This window comes from Antechinus flavipes, chromosome 5, assembly GCF_016432865.1.
Source record: "Antechinus flavipes isolate AdamAnt ecotype Samford, QLD, Australia chromosome 5, AdamAnt_v2, whole genome shotgun sequence".
Taxonomy (NCBI): Eukaryota; Metazoa; Chordata; class Mammalia; order Dasyuromorphia; family Dasyuridae; genus Antechinus; species Antechinus flavipes.
In genome coordinates, this window is record NC_067402.1 from 265,853,601 (window position 1) to 265,870,528 (window position 16,928).

Genomic DNA, 16,928 nt, shown 5'->3' on the forward strand with positions numbered 1-16,928 from the left:
AAAAACTACCCTTAACTTGCATTAGGCAAAACTGAAGGCTGATAATTAGCCTAGTTCTATTATCCACCACTCCTTTTTTTTTTTTTTTTTTTTTTTTTTTGAGACATAAATCTTTTCATGACTTCTGAATGCCTCCTTCCTTGGAGATAATTCTACTTATCTGAAGTCATTCTGGGAAGCACGGGACTTCATAGGATCTAGGAAAATTGGATAACAATTCCTTTCTCCTTGGATGTTACTTTATTTTTGCCAGATGTATTTTCATGATAGGAGGATCTCAGTGAGAAAATTCTTCTGTTAATTGAAAGTCAGCTGGGCAGCAGATTGCTATTCATCCTTCATTCTAGAAGAGGACCAATGACATCAGGAAGGTGATGTCTTAATTGACAAGTGAATTGAATTGAAGTAAAAAATCATCAACCTCCTTCTCTCCTCCACAGTCAAGACATAGTTCAGGACTCTTGGCAATGCCCCCAGATGCCAGGTAGCATAGTGGATAATAATAAGTTGAAAGAAGTTAGAAAAACTTTAGTTTGAATACCTTTCAGACATTAACCATATGACCCTGAACAAGTGATTTAACTTATATGTGTCTCAGTTTTGCATCTGTAAAATGGGAATCTTGATAGCACCTACATACCAAGTAATATATGTAAAGTGCTCCATAAGTTTTAGAATGCTTATAAATGCTGGCTCTCTAATGGAGATTAATAAATTCTCTTCAATAATAGTTAAAGAAAATTTGGGGACACTGCAAAGATAAGGTCACATGGCCATTTTGAGTCAGAGGAGGGTTTTGAGTCCAGGTCTTCCTAACACCATTGCCGTCTCTAAAACTTTACATAACACTTCGTTTTACTAATGGACTTGGATAATGTTAGATATTCTAAATACCTGAATCTTATATCCTTCTAATATGAATGTGACACATCTTAAATTCTGTATCTACTGGTAGTGCCTGGGAATGGGGGTTCTGAATTTTAGACCTTTAATAAATGTTTACTAAATTTTAAAAAAATGAATTGAGCCAAGATGATAATGGCCTCCATCCTCATTTCTATTTCCCATAATGGGAAGTTTTGAATAAAATGAAGACATTCTGAGTAATTTATGTCAAGTGCTTATGTGTTAGTCTCTCTCAAGAGTGTTCAAATGGTATATAGCTCTCCAAAGTTTCCAATTAACCATTGTACAAAGTCGCTGTTACTCTTATCGTTGTAATTCCCTTATGAGAGCTGCAAATCAAAATTAGCAAATTATTTTTTCTAATCCTGAAGATTTATTTCCCTACTCATTCTACTTACATTCTACTTGAATTGAATTTTATCCAGCCAAAGAATAAAAAGAAATTTGTTGAGATGTTGCATACAGTAGTTTACAAGACTATTCTAATGTGAAGGATAAGTTTTTGAGGGAGATGTCAGATCTCTCTCTGGTGGGGGAGACATTAAAATAGGATGATTTCTTATCAAACTGATATGATTTAAATATAGTTTGTCCATTAAAAGTGGTTTCATCTTCCCAGTATGTTGAAGTAATCTCTGAAAATTCCGCTAGTGTTGTGGGTTAATGGGTCTATGGATTATCCTCCATCTCTCCAAAGGAGATTGCATCATCCCCTATCTTTCGAAGCAATAGAAATGGAATCTTGAGAAATGCATAAAAATCCACAAAGGAAAAATAATGGATTTGTTTCAACCTATTATTCCCCACAACATAAAAATAGCAATTGCTTCACGTTTTATATTCCTCTAATTTGGAGCGATGTTTTCTTCTGAGGGAGAGCAGATAACCCCTTTAAAATGACATCAATATTACTTGGGTAACAATACATAATTCATTTCCCTTTGTTGAACTGTGTTAGTAAAAGACTTACTGCTCTCAACAAGAGACTAAGTTTAGACCAGAGTTACTTCCTTTAGCATTAAAGAGTAATCAATATTCTGAAGCTGTTGAAAATACTAAGTGTCCAGTGGGGAGTGATTTAGGCAGAGGTGACCATGAAGACCAAGTAGCAGCATGCCCTTGGATGTTAGATACACATATAAGGGAAGCAGATTTTTTTTCTTCTTTTAGGTGATCTTGAAGGAAAAGTGAAATGGCTGGACAATTTCCAAAAGTTTCGATACCTCCAGGAGATCATAGTGTGGCCTCCGCTTTGGGATCGAGATAAAAGGTTCTTCATTCCAGAGGTATGGCTACTGGAATTGACATCTCTTTCTGTGAGTTTGTTTTTCTTGAAGAAAATTATCCATTAATCTCCTTGCTAGCAAATAGTGAAGCAGACAGGATGGCCCCAAAAAATTCCTAGCCAGGGGAAGGACCCCACGCCATGTTGAAGGCATGTTACATGAAAGATAACCTCATTGGCTAGTAGGATACCACATTAGTACAGGAAGACATAGCTTGGGAAGCAGTATGGTATAGTGAAAAGATATTCTGGAGATAGAGGACATGAATTCAAATCTTCTGTATCTTACTATCTGAGAGATTGTATACAAATCTTTAGCTTCCCTAAGCTTCAGTTTTGTTATCTATAAATTAGATCAAAGATTCATAATATGTGATCCATAAAATTGCATTTTTTCCTAAAATAATCCATTTAGTGTATTTTAATATAATTTGTTTCCTTTTTAATTCTATTTATTTCATTTTTATGAATTTAAAAACACAATTCTGAGAAAGAGTCCATATGTTTCACCAAACCATGACCAAAGGTATCCATGGAAACCACAAAAAAGTTAAGTATCCCTGAACTAGATGGTTTCTGAAGACTTTCCAGCTCTAGCTCTACATTCACATATACTCCTGGGACATTTGCCATAGAGGATGAAATGGGGCACATTAAAGGACTTCAAGTGCTACCTTGTAAATATAGCATCCTGGAATAAAGCCCCACATGCCCTGTCCTAGTTACAGTTCTGCAGATGTGAATTCTGGGCCAGTAGTATGACTTCTATCTAAGGCTTGTCTTGTATGCGGAAGGCAGAGGACTTTTTTGGATATATTGAATGTATGTTTTTTACTAGATGTATTAAACTAGTCTATAGTCCCTAAGCATTTAGTACTGTGTCTTGTAGATAGTAGCCTCGTAATAAGTTCTTGTTCCCTTCGCTTCCAGAGTATCCCAAGGTGCATACCTTGATATTAGCCTAGCTTAAGTTTATATAATTAGGATGTTCTTCTTCTACAGCTTTATATGAATTTCTCTCTTGTTTTTGAAGTGCCTAAAACACATTTTTAAGGAACACATGGCAGACAACATCTTATCACCAACCAACAGACACCTCCTTCATGAAGGGAAGTTGACTCTCGCAGGTAATGAACTGTTTTCCTTAAACTGCCAACACTTTCTATTTCAGAGCTGGTAAGAAAAAAATCAGACTCTTTGGTTTGGTGCCCATTTGAAGGAGAAGAGGAACAGAGCCCAGAATAGCTAGGTGGTACAGTGGATGGAGATCAGGAATCAAGAAGACCTGAATTCATATCCAATTTTAAACACTTGGTAGTTGTGTGACTTTGAGCAAATCACTTAATCCTGTTTGCCTCAGTTTCCCTATCTGTAAAAAATGAACTAGAGTATGAATGTAAAAATGAAAAATCCTTTACAGGATCTTTGCCAAGAAAACCCCAAATGGAGTCATGAAGAGAACAAGAAGAAACAGAGCCTGTCTGTCTTCACTATGATTGCTGGATAATCAACCCACTGAAGCTGGAGTCAGAAAAAACCAAGCTTACATCTCACCTGCAACACTTACTAGTTGTCTTACCTTAGGAAAGTCACTTTGCCTCAGTTTCCACATCTGTACAAAGAAAGGAGAGATGGACTCAATGGTCTTTAAGGTCACTTCCAGCTCTGAATCAAAGTCTAGCACTTTGTGGGACTCTGAGGAGAAAGATTCACTGCATATTTTATGACACTGAGGATCTAATTAAGAACTAGAAGGGACCTCAGAGGTGAAATGAGTCCAGACTTTTTTTATGAGATTCTGATTGATGTCCCCAGTCCACCCCAGCCCAAACCTGCCCTAACCCCCCAGCTCTACATAAATCATGGGTCTCCCTAGAACAATGAGCAAGCCAAACATATTCTGTAACCACATCACCAGGTTACCACGTGATAGTTACCACAAAACATAACACCAAAATCAGCCAATGAGGAAGCAGCACCAGGAGGATGCAGAACAGGACATTGGACAGCAACCCTCAGTAAATCTTTCCCCTGACAAGGTGCCTGCTCAGTTGCCCCTTCTTTGCTGTCCTTAGGTGAACCTGTGCTTTTATAATATCATTACAATAAATTAATACCCCCCCAAGTGGACATTTCTATATGCATTCTGGATAAGAGCATGTGCAGTTTCACTGAGGCTTTAGGATCTCCCTTATGTTAGCAAACTCCTCCTATAACCCCATAATTTACATATCTTGTGATTATAATCAGCTCCATTTACTCTATAAAAATCCTCCTCTTGCTTTGCTGTACTGCTAACTCCTTCAGGGAGCTTGGCCAGCCCACTGAGTGGGTAAATCTCATTCAAATGCCTTTGCTTGGGTAGGAGACTGAGCCTGAATTCTTTCAGAGGCAACAGCACAATACATCCCTGATACCTCAACATCCTCATTTAACAGAAGAGAAGACTATGATCCAGAAAAAAAGTAGCTTGCTCAAGCCCATATTTGTTTTCCAATCATGCTTGACTCTCTATGACCCCATTTGGATTTTCTTGGCTAGAACAGTGGAATGATTTGCCTTTTTTTTTCTCCAGTTTATTTTACAAATGAGAAAACTGAGGCAAATATAATTAAATGACTTGCTCAGAGTCACAAAACTAGACTGAATTTGAATTCAGGTCTGTCTGACTCCACGCCTGGTGCTCTATTATACCTAACTGCACCTCAAAGCCACAGAGGCAGTAAGTAACAGAGCTAAGATCTGAACTTAGGTCATTCTGACTCCTAAAACAAAGATGCCTTTACTACATCCTTCTGCCCTTTAAAAAAAATTACTTGGGAATTATTGATCTTTTGATTATAAACCTCCTATTTTTCTTAAATATTAGAAGGCAATGATTTTTTTTAAAGTAAAAGAAAATAGTGATCACATTAATGGCTAATCTTAATTCACTGTTTTTACAATGAAAGAGAGAAATGCCCTTAGGGCCCTGGAATAGCCTGGTATTTAATCCTGAGTTGAGCCTCCTATATAAGGGGTCCTTGAGTCAATGAGATGCCAACAGAATGAGTATCCAAGGACGACCATGCTCATTGGAGACTTCATGAAGGCATTGGCTCTTGCTGTCAAGAATTCTTCTTTAAAATATAGAGCTGTACATGATGAATATGGAAATATGTTTAGAAGAATTACATATGTTTATCCATATCAGATTGCTTGCTGTCTCGTTGAGGGAGGAGGAGAAAAATATTGAACACAAAGTTTGGCAAAGATGAATATTGAAAACCATCATTGTGTGTATTTGGAAAAATAAAATATATATATATATTTTTTTAATTTTAAAGGGTAGAAAGACAAAAAATAGAGATGTAGTAATGCAAAGTGCTGCCAGTAAAAGAATAAAAATTAAAGTAAATAATTCCCAGTCCAACTCTAGAAAGACTCATTGGTGATTTTCTGGTTTGTGCCAATTCAGACTTTGGTGGCAGGCAAGGGACCACCTATCTCATCCCTTGATTTAATAAACAAATTGAAAGAGCAAGAGTTTTGCCAGGCTGAAACATACAAAATGAATCTTCAAAGATTAAAGACATTATATGATAATAGATAGGGATGGCTTTAAGGTTTAGAAAGACCTGGATTCAAGTGTAGCTTCTGACCCAGACTGGGTATGTGATCCCAGACAAGTCACTCTAAGGTCTCTCTCACAGATTCTTAAATTACAGAGAAAAGGAAAACTTGGAGATTCACTCAATGAAATCACAGGTTTGGGCTTCTTCCCTCCCTTATCCCAATTATATTTCTTCAATTCATTCAATCCTTGCTGATGTGACTGCTCAATACCTGATCTGTAAGTTCCCGTATCATCAATCATACCATCACCACCATCATCTCTCAGAAAATACTACTGACTTGGAGCTCCTCTGGTTTACTCTGAATTTTCTTTTTGTTTCTTGGAGATATCTATCATTTCTTGAAATGTGCCTCCTTCCTCCCTCCCTCCCCCCCAAAAAAAAACTCAAATCCATCTTCCTTCTTTTTTTTAACACTTTTTTTTATTTGTATTCAGTTAATTCTATTTTAATAACAATAGAGTAAAGAAACAAACAAAAAAGGAATTTCCAAAATGTTCTTCTGTAAATGCCTATAGAATAGAAGGGAGAGAGCCAGCCTCAAAGCCAGGGAGACTTGGTTTCACATCCAGCCTGTCTCATACATTCTAGTTATGTGCTGGGGATCTAAGGGATTGCCAGAGGATGGAGAGACTAGAAATTCCTTGTTTAAAGAGTTTCTAAAAAGTCTTAGAATCATGAATTCAGAGATGGAAAGAATTCTAGAAAATTCCTTGCCTAGAGAATTTCTTTTTTTTTCCCCAATTTCCTTTAACATTTTTACTTAAAGCTTTGAATTCCAAATTCTATCTCTCCCATCCTACCTCATCTCTCCCCTCTCTAAGATGTTATCAATCAGATATAGGTTGTACATGTGCAATTATATAAAAAAATTTTGTATTAGCCATTGTGTACAAGAAGATTCCAATAAAAGAGAAAAATAGTATGCTTCAAAGGTTGTATTCAATCAATATCTCTTTCTCTGGATGTAGATGGTATGCTTTATCATTTGTCCTTTAGGATTGTCTTTCCTCACTGTAGTGCTAAGAATAGCTAAGTCACTCATAGTTCTCCATCAGACAATATTGCTATTATTGTGTACAACATTCTCCTGGTTCTGCTCAGTTCACTACGTATCAGTTAATGTAAGTCTTTCCAGGCCTTTTTGAAATCATCCTGTTTGTCATTTCTTATAGCACAATAATATTCCATCACAGTTGTATAAATACAGTTTGTTTAGCCATTCATCAATTGATGGACTTGATTTCCAGTTTGATTTCTGACACCATAAAAAAGCAGCTTATAAATATTTTTATATGAAAAAGTTCTTTTCCCTTTTTTTCATTCTTTGGAATATAAATCTAGCAGTAGTATTACTGGATCAATAGGTATATACAGTTTTATAGCTTTTGGACATAATTCCAAATTCCTCTCCTGAATGATTGGATCAGTTTACAACTCTACCAGCAATGCATTAGTATCCCAGTCTCCCCACATTTCCCTCAATAGCCAATATTTTCCTTTTTGTCATATTAGCCACTCTGATAACTGCAAAGTGGTACTTCAAAGTTGTTTTAATTTGCATTTGTCTCATTGGTAGCTATATAGAGCATTGTTCATATGATTACAGATAGCTTTGATTTCTTTGTTTGAAAACTGCCTGTTTATATCCTTTGATCATTTATCGATTGGAGAATGACTTGTATTTGTTTCTATTCTATTATATATAATTGAGAGATGAGGACTTTATCAGAGACACTTGTTACAAAAACTTTTTCCACAATTTTCTCCTTTCCTTATAATTTTAGTTTCGTTTATGTAAAACCTTTTTAATTTTATATAAACAAAATTATCTAGTTTACATTTTTGTAATGCTCTTTATATCTTCTTTGATCCTAAACTCTTTCCTTATTCATAAATAAAACAGATAAACAATTCTATGCTCTCTGAGTTTGCTTATGGTATCACCCTTAGGTATAAATTATGTACCAATTCTGATCTTATTTTGGTATAGGGTATGAGTTGTTGGTCTATATCTAGTTTCTGACATACTATTTTTGAGTTTTTCTAGCATATTTGTCAAATGATGAGTTTTTGTTCCAAAAAATTGCTGAGGCAATTGGGGTTAAGTGACTTGCCCAGGGTCACACAGTTTGGAAGTATTAGGTATCTGAAATCAGATTTGAACTCAGGTCCTCCTGACTTGAGGGTTGGTGCTTTATCCACTGCGCTACCTAGCTTCCCTCCCTCAGTTCTTTAATGTGGAAACCGCCAAATCCTATGTAATCTTGACTGCATCTCCATACTATTTGAATTAGTTTCTTTTTAACTGCTTGCAATACTTCCGCCTTGTCATGTAAGTTCCAGAATTTGATTCTGATGTTCATAGGTATTTTGATTTGGGGATCTCTTTGAGGTAGTCATCAGTAGATTCATTCAATCTCGGTTTTACTCTCTGGTTCTAATATATCAGGACAATTTTCTTTAATAATTTCTTGAAAGATGTCCAAGTTTTTTTTTTCTTTCTCCCCCACCTTAATCCTGGCTTTCAGGTAGTTCAATAATTCTTATATTATCTCTCCTAGATCTGCTTTCTAAGTCAGTTGTTTGTCCAATAAAAAATTTTACTTTTTTTAATTTTGTCTTATCATATTTTGATGTCTCATAGAGTCATTAATTTCTATTTGTTAAATTGTAATTTTTAAGCAATTATTTTTTTTCAGTGAGCTTTAATGTTGCCTTTTCCAGTTGGCCAACTTTATTTTTTTTAGAGTTATCCTCAGCAAATTTTTGTATATCTTTTCTCATGTTGTTGATTCTTTTTTCATGATTCTCTTGCTTTACTTTCATTTATTTTCCCAATTTTTCTTCTACTTTTCTAATATGCTTTTTAAATCCTTTTCAAGCTCTTTCTAAGAATTCCTTTTGGTCCTGAGACAAAATTACATTTTTCTTTGAGGCTTCACATGTAACCATTTTGACACTAATGTCCTCTTCTACATTTATGACATCTTGATCCTCCCTATCACCATTGTAAAAAATTTGGGGTGATTTGGTATTTTTATGTGAAAACTGGGCTCTGGTCCTATCTAGTCCCAAGTTTTTTGTAGGTCTAATTGCTGGTTTTCACTAGGCTTCAGAGCTTAGCTGCTTGCTTTCTCGACAGAGAAGGCTTTCCTTCTGTCTGAGGAGTGGGGCTTCCAGGTGGAGTTTAGCTGTGAGCTTGTTCCAGGCTAACTGGATTGATGCTGGATTGCTATGGTAACAGAGTGTTTCTCGTGGTTAGTCTTTGAAGAGGTATCTTGTTACTGGTCTACTTCAGTCTTGCAACCCTAAGCTGGGTTACTATGGTAACCAAGTCTCTCTGCTATTAGGCCCCAGGAGTGTGGTCTGACTGTTGACCAGCCCTAGAATGGGACTGCACTACTGGTCAGCAATGTACCGAAGGTCCAGTTGCAGGGGTAGGGCCTACCTGTGATACCTAGACTGGTCACTTGCCTAGTAGGGTGCAAGAGGATATGGCCTTATTGGTGCATTTCCCCAGGTTTGGACTCTTACTGCAGGTCCCCTGCTGTGAGGTTGGCTACTCCTGGACCTCAATCCCCTCCCAACCTAGTGAGACAGACCTTTCCTGCCAGGCTGGTGAGCTGCTTTCCTGCTCCTACAAAATTGATATTCTGAGTCTTTTTCTAGTTGTTTGGAGGAGAATTTGGGCAGCATCAGAGAGTTCTTTCCTTACTCCACCATTTTGGCATTAGAGATTTTCTAAAAGACTTTAGTACCATAAATCAGAGCTGGAAAGGATTCTAGAGGTTATTTAATCCAACCCATCATTTAACAGATTAGGAAACTGAGGTCCAGAGAGTTAAATACTTTTTCAAGGCATATAGGCAAGCTGGGGCTTCATCAATGAAGCATTTAAATAAAGGACTTCTGAATCAAAAGTAAGTGTTCTTTTCTATTCCATTACACTGACTCCTGTTTTTTTAGAGATAAGATAGAGGGACTGATTTTCCTTCCCTGGCCAACTACAGTGACCATATCATCTGTTGCAAATATAAAATGCAAATGGCACGCAAAATTGAGCAGCTGGAGGTTTTGGTCCTGAAATAACATGTCTTCCATGATGCTGAGAATATAGACCTTTTTCCAGATGGCCACACTGTGAATCCTGCCAGAGAGATTTTGCATCAGAGATTTTTCTGTCCTATATTTTTTTATAAAAATACAATTATAAAATAAATTAATAAAATTAAAATAATTTTTCATCATCATTATAATAGCTAACATTTATACAATGCTCACTATGTGCTAGATGTCTTGACAATTTTTATCTTATCCCTAAAACAACTCTGGCAGGTAAGTTCTATGATTATCCCCATTTTGTTTTTGTTGTTTAGTTATTTTCAGTCGTGTACAACGTTTTGTGATCCCTTTTGAGATTTTCTTAGAAGAGATGCTGCAGGGCTTTGCCATTTTCTCCTTCAGCTCATTTTACAGATGAGGAAACTAAGACAAACGGTTAGTTAAGTGACTTGTCTAGAGTGACACAGCTACTAAGTATCTGAGGCTAAATCTGAATTCAGATCTTCCTGGCTTTAAACCCAGTACTCTTACCTACTAAGTCACCTTGCTCTCCTAAAAGAACATCAGCAGAGTCTCTTCTGGTATCATTCTCCTGGATACCCCATGTAACAAAGAATATTTTTTAATTGTTTTGCAAATTTTTCAAGTAATGAACATTGATCTGTGACTCTCTTTCCCTATTAAACAATTTTTTTAAAAATTCCTTAATAAATAGATGCATTGTCTGATAAAAGCAAACTCCCATGTTATCTTTGTCTGAAAATATTTGTTGCTCTCTACATTTTAAGTTCAACATCACTCTTAAGTGACACATGAGCTTCATTATTTTGGACTTGTGTCTTATTTTTGTGGTGATCAATTTAAATGTTCAAAGACTTCTTTTTAAATAAAGAAGAAAAGAAAGATAAATCATTAAAACCAGTCAGTACATTGAAAATATCTGAAAATATATGCAATTGTCCCACACCTGTGGACTTCCTGTTTCTGCAAATTCAGAGTGGGAAGTGTTTTCCCCTAAAGTATATTCCTTGAGGTCTGGTTTATATTCTTTGTAATCTTGCAGCATTCACTTTTGATGGTTTTGATGTTATAATATATAATATTATACTATATTATATATATATATTATAAAAATAATCATTGTGTGTAACATTTTCATGAACCTACTCCATTCCACATGAGATCATATAAATCTTTCCATGCCTCTTTATATCCAATGTATTTCTTTTCAGAAAAAGAAACACAACAACAATATTCAAATGTTCCATTTTCCAGGTGCCACAGCTTTAGTAGAGGAAGATACAGAGAGGTACTGACTTTTTATTAATGACTTCCTTGGGATATAAGTCTAGTAGTGGAATATCTGGGTCAAAGAGTATAATCATATAATTCCAATTTGCTTTCCAAAATAGTTGTTCTATTGTGCAACTTCACCAACAATCCCTCCTATATTGATCTTTCTCACTTTTTGTCATCTTTGTCAATTTGTTGGGCATGAATGAAGTAAAACCTCAGGGTTATTTTGATTTGCATTTCTCTTATTATCCATGATCTGAAATATTCTTTCATATGTTGCTGATGTTTTGAAATTTTTCTTTTGAAAAGTGCTTATTCATATTTTTTGACCATTTACCTATTGGCAAATGATTAATTAATATCTATTAGTTATCTATATATCCTGGCTACTAAACCCTTAGCTGAGAAATATAAAAAAATTTTCCCCCACTTGCTTCCCTTCTATACCTAGATCCATTCATTAATCATGCAAAACTTTTATAATTTCATGTAATTATAATTATTTTACTTTTTATAATTTATAATTGTCTCTTTACTCCTTGTTTGGTTCAGTCAATTGTCCATTCTGATGGATCTTATTTATATGATGCTTTTCTTTACTTGCTTCTTCAAAACCACTAGAACTGTGACCTTGGGTTCCAATGAAATATACTCTCACTAATAACCAAAATCATAGGTAGAGTTTCTTTCTGAGTACAAGTATGTATGCAGAAAAGATCAGTGTTAATGTCCCAGAGTATGGGACTCCAAAAATAAATCAATGCTGTACCATGTCTGAAAAAAAAAGAGTTAAGTTCTAACAATGAATGAGATCATCAGACTATAACTTGAGACTCTCCTTGCACATATCCTGCTTTGTGAGTGAAAAGACATACACATATAAAAAGAATTTATGTTGGGGATTCCTAGTGTGGGAACTCCTTCCGTCAGCATAGATAGCAACTTAACAGTGGTTCAGCAGTTAAATTCCAGGATCAAGGTTGAGTGACTTGCTCAAGATAACAAAGCTAGTAAATGGCAAAAGTGAGATTTCAATTCATGTCTTCAAGTGTGAAAACTTTGACTCAGAAAACCTAAGTAACTTGTACAATAAAGGTTTTTCTTAATTTTTTAAAATGTTAATATTTTCCAAATACGTGCAAAGACAGATTTTAACACTCATCTTTGCAAAATCTTGCGTTCCAACTTTTTCTCCCTCTTTCCCTTCTACCTCCCTCCCCAAGCAATAGATTAGACATGTGCAATTCTAAACATTTTCCATAGTCATCATGTTGTACAAGAAAAATCAGATCAAAAAGGAAAAAAATCACAAAAAAAACAAGAAGAAAACAAACAATCCCCAAAAAAGGTGAAAAATTCTATACTTTGATCCATATTCAGTCTCCATCGTTTCATTATAGTGATGACTCTTTCCATCACAAGTCTATATACCAATAAAAACTGGCATTTTTTTTCCAAATTTTAGTCTCAAAGTCTTCAAGGATTAAGGAGTTAAGTGTCACACAATCAGTATATATCTCAAAGGAATAATTTGAGATCAACTAAAATATACTTAAAAAAAAAAAAAAAGCTTACATTACTATTTGTTGCCCCACCTTTCCTTTCCTCTCTTCCCTCAGAAAGCATCAGATTCCTAGATGTCTACCTGTTTCTATTTGATGACTTCCTACTAATTACAAAAACCAAACACAACAAAAAGGTAATGAGCTATTTCTCAATTTACTGAATTTTTGTTGTTTTCTTTTAAATAAGTAGTTCTTGTGGTGGTGATTTTTACAGAGATTTGTTTTTAAAAAAAAAAGTCTTCACAGGATTTTAGAGGTGAAGTTAGAAGGGACCTTAGACACCATTGTATATAACCCTTTCATATTACAGATGAGAAAACTGAGGTTGAGGAGAGAATTAGGAATTTAAAAGCAGCCTTTAGTTCTATAGCAGAAATCAACAAAGCATGCTCCGTTTATCTAGGATTTCCAAACACCGTGATTTGGAACATGATAGTATTCCCCACTCGGGACAAATTCCCATTAAGAGTAGCTCAGTTGGGCTAGGGGAGAAAGAGGCAGCTGGATGGTACAGTGGTCCTGGAATCAGAAGAACCTGAGTTCAAATCCAACTTGACACTATCTGTATGATCTTGGGCAAGTCATTTGACCCCAACTGCCTCCTCCCAAAAAAGAGAATGCCCTGGGGTATTCTGCAAAGAGGTGATGGAGGGGTAGAGAGCAAATAGGATGGGAGCTTGCAGGGCCACCATCATTTTAATTAATTGTTCTTAGAGGTGCTAAACTCTATTATTTCTTTCATCAGCACAGATAGCAACTTATCGATAGCTTAATAGATAAATCCCCCCTCCCAAAAAAAAAAAAAAAAAAAAAAAAAAAGGAGCTGAGTGAGAGCCAGCTAATAAGTTGAAAAGGTAAGATTTGAACTTAGGTCTCCAAACTGGATACCTGTTGCCAAAGGGCTGTTTTCTAAATTCTAATCTGGGGCAGAACCCTGCTCTCTTGAGTATTTCTAAAATGTCTGTTCTATGCCAGGAACTATGCTAAGTGCTCTTTACAAATCTCATTTGAGCCTTACAACAACTCTACAGGGTGGATGCTGCTATTAGCATCCCCATTTTATAGATGAAAATACTGAGGCCTCTGGGGAGATTTGAATTCAGTTCTTCTTGACTCCAGGGTCAACACTCAATGCACTGTACCAGCTGCCTCCAAAGAAGTACCTTTTGCAGAAAAGATAATTATGTTGAGAGGCAGGAGGCAAAGGAGCTCTTAAATTGAGACTAATAATATTACCACTTTTTAACTCTCTTCCTTTTTAGGACTAGTTTCAGAGCTAGTGAGTAACATTTCTTAAACTAAAGCAGAACAAATTTTTCGTTAGTAGGATGGTCTCATACCTGTTCCAGCTTCATAAGCCAAAGTTATTCCAGATTTTGTTTTAATATTCCTGTTTTTTGACCTTTTCAGTAGAACATAAGACAACTAAGAACAGAAACCAATTAGTTTTTGTTTCCATATCCTGAAGTACCCAGCAACAGTGTCTCACCTATGCAATATTTTTGTAGAATTACATGGAATGAAATCAAATTAATTTGTCTTTAACTGTCTTTTTCGTGCACTAATTAACTAGATAACAAGGATCTCCCCTTACTTGTTTTTCAAATGGAAATGTAGTGGGTTTGGGGCTTCAAAGAAAAGAAATAACTCTTCATGACCCCATTTGGGTTTTCTTGGAAGAGATACTCGAGTTGTTTGCCATTTCCTTCTCCAGTTCATTTGATAGATGGGAAACCGAGGCGAGCAGGGTTAAGTGACTTGCCTAGAGTCACACAATTATTAAGAGTTTATTGAATAAGCTGGTGAGTTGAATCTATTCCCATTATCCCAGTAATTCCAATCACTGATCAAGTTGCTCTTTTGGTCTTTACCTTGCTCACAATATAGTTACAAAAAAACACCAAAGCATTTTTGATCATCTTCATGGTAATCACTGCCTTTGGCCCACCTGAGCTGAAAACACTATTATTCTGGAGCCAGGTTATTTTTTCTGTATTCCTCCTCCACTACTGTTCCTTGCTTTCTCCCTCTGTGTATGTGTTTTAAAAATCTAAACACACTACAAAGTGTTTGTACCCAGCATGCATCTCCCCTGTTATAATCCTATCTTTTCTGAGACTCTGCTCTTCCATTCAATTAACCCATATATCTTCAGTGGACTGGTATCATGGAAAAATGATTGGACCACCAGTTAGGGATGGCCATGTTAAGTTCCTTTTCCCTCTGTTTCCTCGGTTTCTCAGTTTCCTCAAATGTAAACTTGAGGTCCTTTCCACTTCCATAATTCGATTATTCTGTGACATGAAGAGTGCTCTGATCTGTCTCTCTAAACACTGTCCAGGGTCCTCAAACTACGGCCCACAGGCCAGATGCAGCCCCTGAGGATGATTATCTCCCTCACCCAGGGCTATAAAGTTTCTTTATTTAAAGGCTCACAAAACAAAATTTTTGTTTTTACTATAGTCCGGCCCTCCAACAGTCTGAGGGACAGTGAACTGGCCCCCTATTTAAAAAGTTTGAGGACCCCTGCATTACTACCAATAGTCAAAGCAAGAGTGTCTGTAATCAAATGTGGTTTTGATACCAAAAAAATTAACTCACAGGTATTAGCCAAATATGCTAGTTTTCCAAAGAACTATACCCTAGTAAACAAGACATCATCTCAAGAGATGTAGCATGGGATAAGGAAGAGCCAGTCTCAAAACCAGAAAGATCTGAGTTCACATCCAGAGTTTTATACATACTGTCTATGTGACCCTAGGCAAAAATCACTTAATTTCTTTCTGGCAGATAATTTGCTCAATTATAAAATGAGGGTAATAGGGTTTGAAAAGATCAAATGAAATATTTATAAAGATCATAGCATAGTTTGTCACATAGTTGATGCTCAATGCTCATTCCTTCCCCTTACTAGCTACAAGCGACCAAATCCCTGAAATCACAGAAGCAGTCTCAAGGCTGTCACTACCTCAAAGGGATTGGAATTCAAAAAGTCCATCATTTTATTTATTCAGCTGTAATACTGCTGCCTAAATAAAGAAAGATGAGTCTGCAGTGATGGATGGGACAGTTAATAGGAGGCAACTGGTTGATGAAACCACAAAGTCCCTTATGGGATAAAACATTTACACAACTTGACCTTGTTTTCTGTCTCCAGTTTCAGGGTACAACAAGAATTTCCTGACTGATATCTATCATTTATTTAGTAAAGCCTCCCCAGAGATAAAACTGGGAGGTGAGAGGGGAAGAAAGAGGGGGAAAGGTCAAGATCTTTTAGATAAAATGATTCTTTGGAAGGAAAGAAGGAGAGTAATATCAAAAAAGGGAAACTAACTTTAGGGAAGATCTCAACCACCTGCCTACCCTCTCCATTTGGATCAATTGATTTCTTCTATGTACCTGCCTTTGCTCTGGCCCTGGAGATAGGACAAAAATGAAACCCATTTCCTGCCCTCAAGGAACTTACATTCAGTGTGTGGAAGGGAAAAGAAACCAATAAAGTATATATTTTATGCAAAGAAACCTCAAAATAATTTGGCAGAAGAAAAAACCTATTTCAAATACTAGAAAGGGCTTTGGGGAAAGGTGGAACATGAGTTGAGTACTGAATGAAGCTAGGGGCTCCAGGAGATGGAGGTGGGGAAGTGAAGGTGGGGAAGTGGAGGTAAGGATGTGAAGGTGGCAGGTGGAGGTGAATAGATGGAGGTGAGGAGGCTGAGGTGGAGAGATGGAGATAGAAGTAGAAATGAGAAGATAGAGGTGAGTAGAACATTTCAGTCACAGGGAGAGCTTAGTACCAATTATACAAAGACACAGAGATATAGTGTCATATATGGGGGAATAACAAACAGACCCATTTATCTTAAAGCTATGAGAGGGAGAATGGTAATAAGTAGATTGGAGTCAGATTGCAAAGGACTTTAAATGCCAGCCTATGGCATATCAATATGGCCAAAACCAACTGGACCTTGAAAGAAGCGTTTTTGCCAACATTGTCATGTCATGGAATTATCCATAAGCCATACCATTATTTTCTAGGCAAATTATTGCTGTTCTCTTGTGCTGTTTTGCATTTTATTTCCATTATGCAAATTAGTATCATTTCCATCTCTTTTAAATTGCCTCATCTCTTATTTTTAAAATGATTGCAACAATTTGCAGACTCTAGGGTTCAGAGATTAGCTGGAGCCTGTGCAA

The 16,928-nt window shown here is 36.2% G+C and overlaps 1 protein-coding gene across 1 annotated transcript in view; it reads left to right on the forward strand.

The window, feature by feature from the left end:
* The window catches only part of PLEKHG7 (pleckstrin homology and RhoGEF domain containing G7), an 86,260-nt gene that overhangs the window by 57,475 nt on the left and 11,857 nt on the right, over positions 1-16,928 (forward strand). The window contains 3 exon segments of the mRNA XM_051962500.1: positions 2,077-2,192; positions 3,225-3,318; positions 12,786-12,865. Of these exon segments, the coding sequence (XP_051818460.1) occupies positions 2,077-2,192; positions 3,225-3,318; positions 12,786-12,865 (290 nt within the window).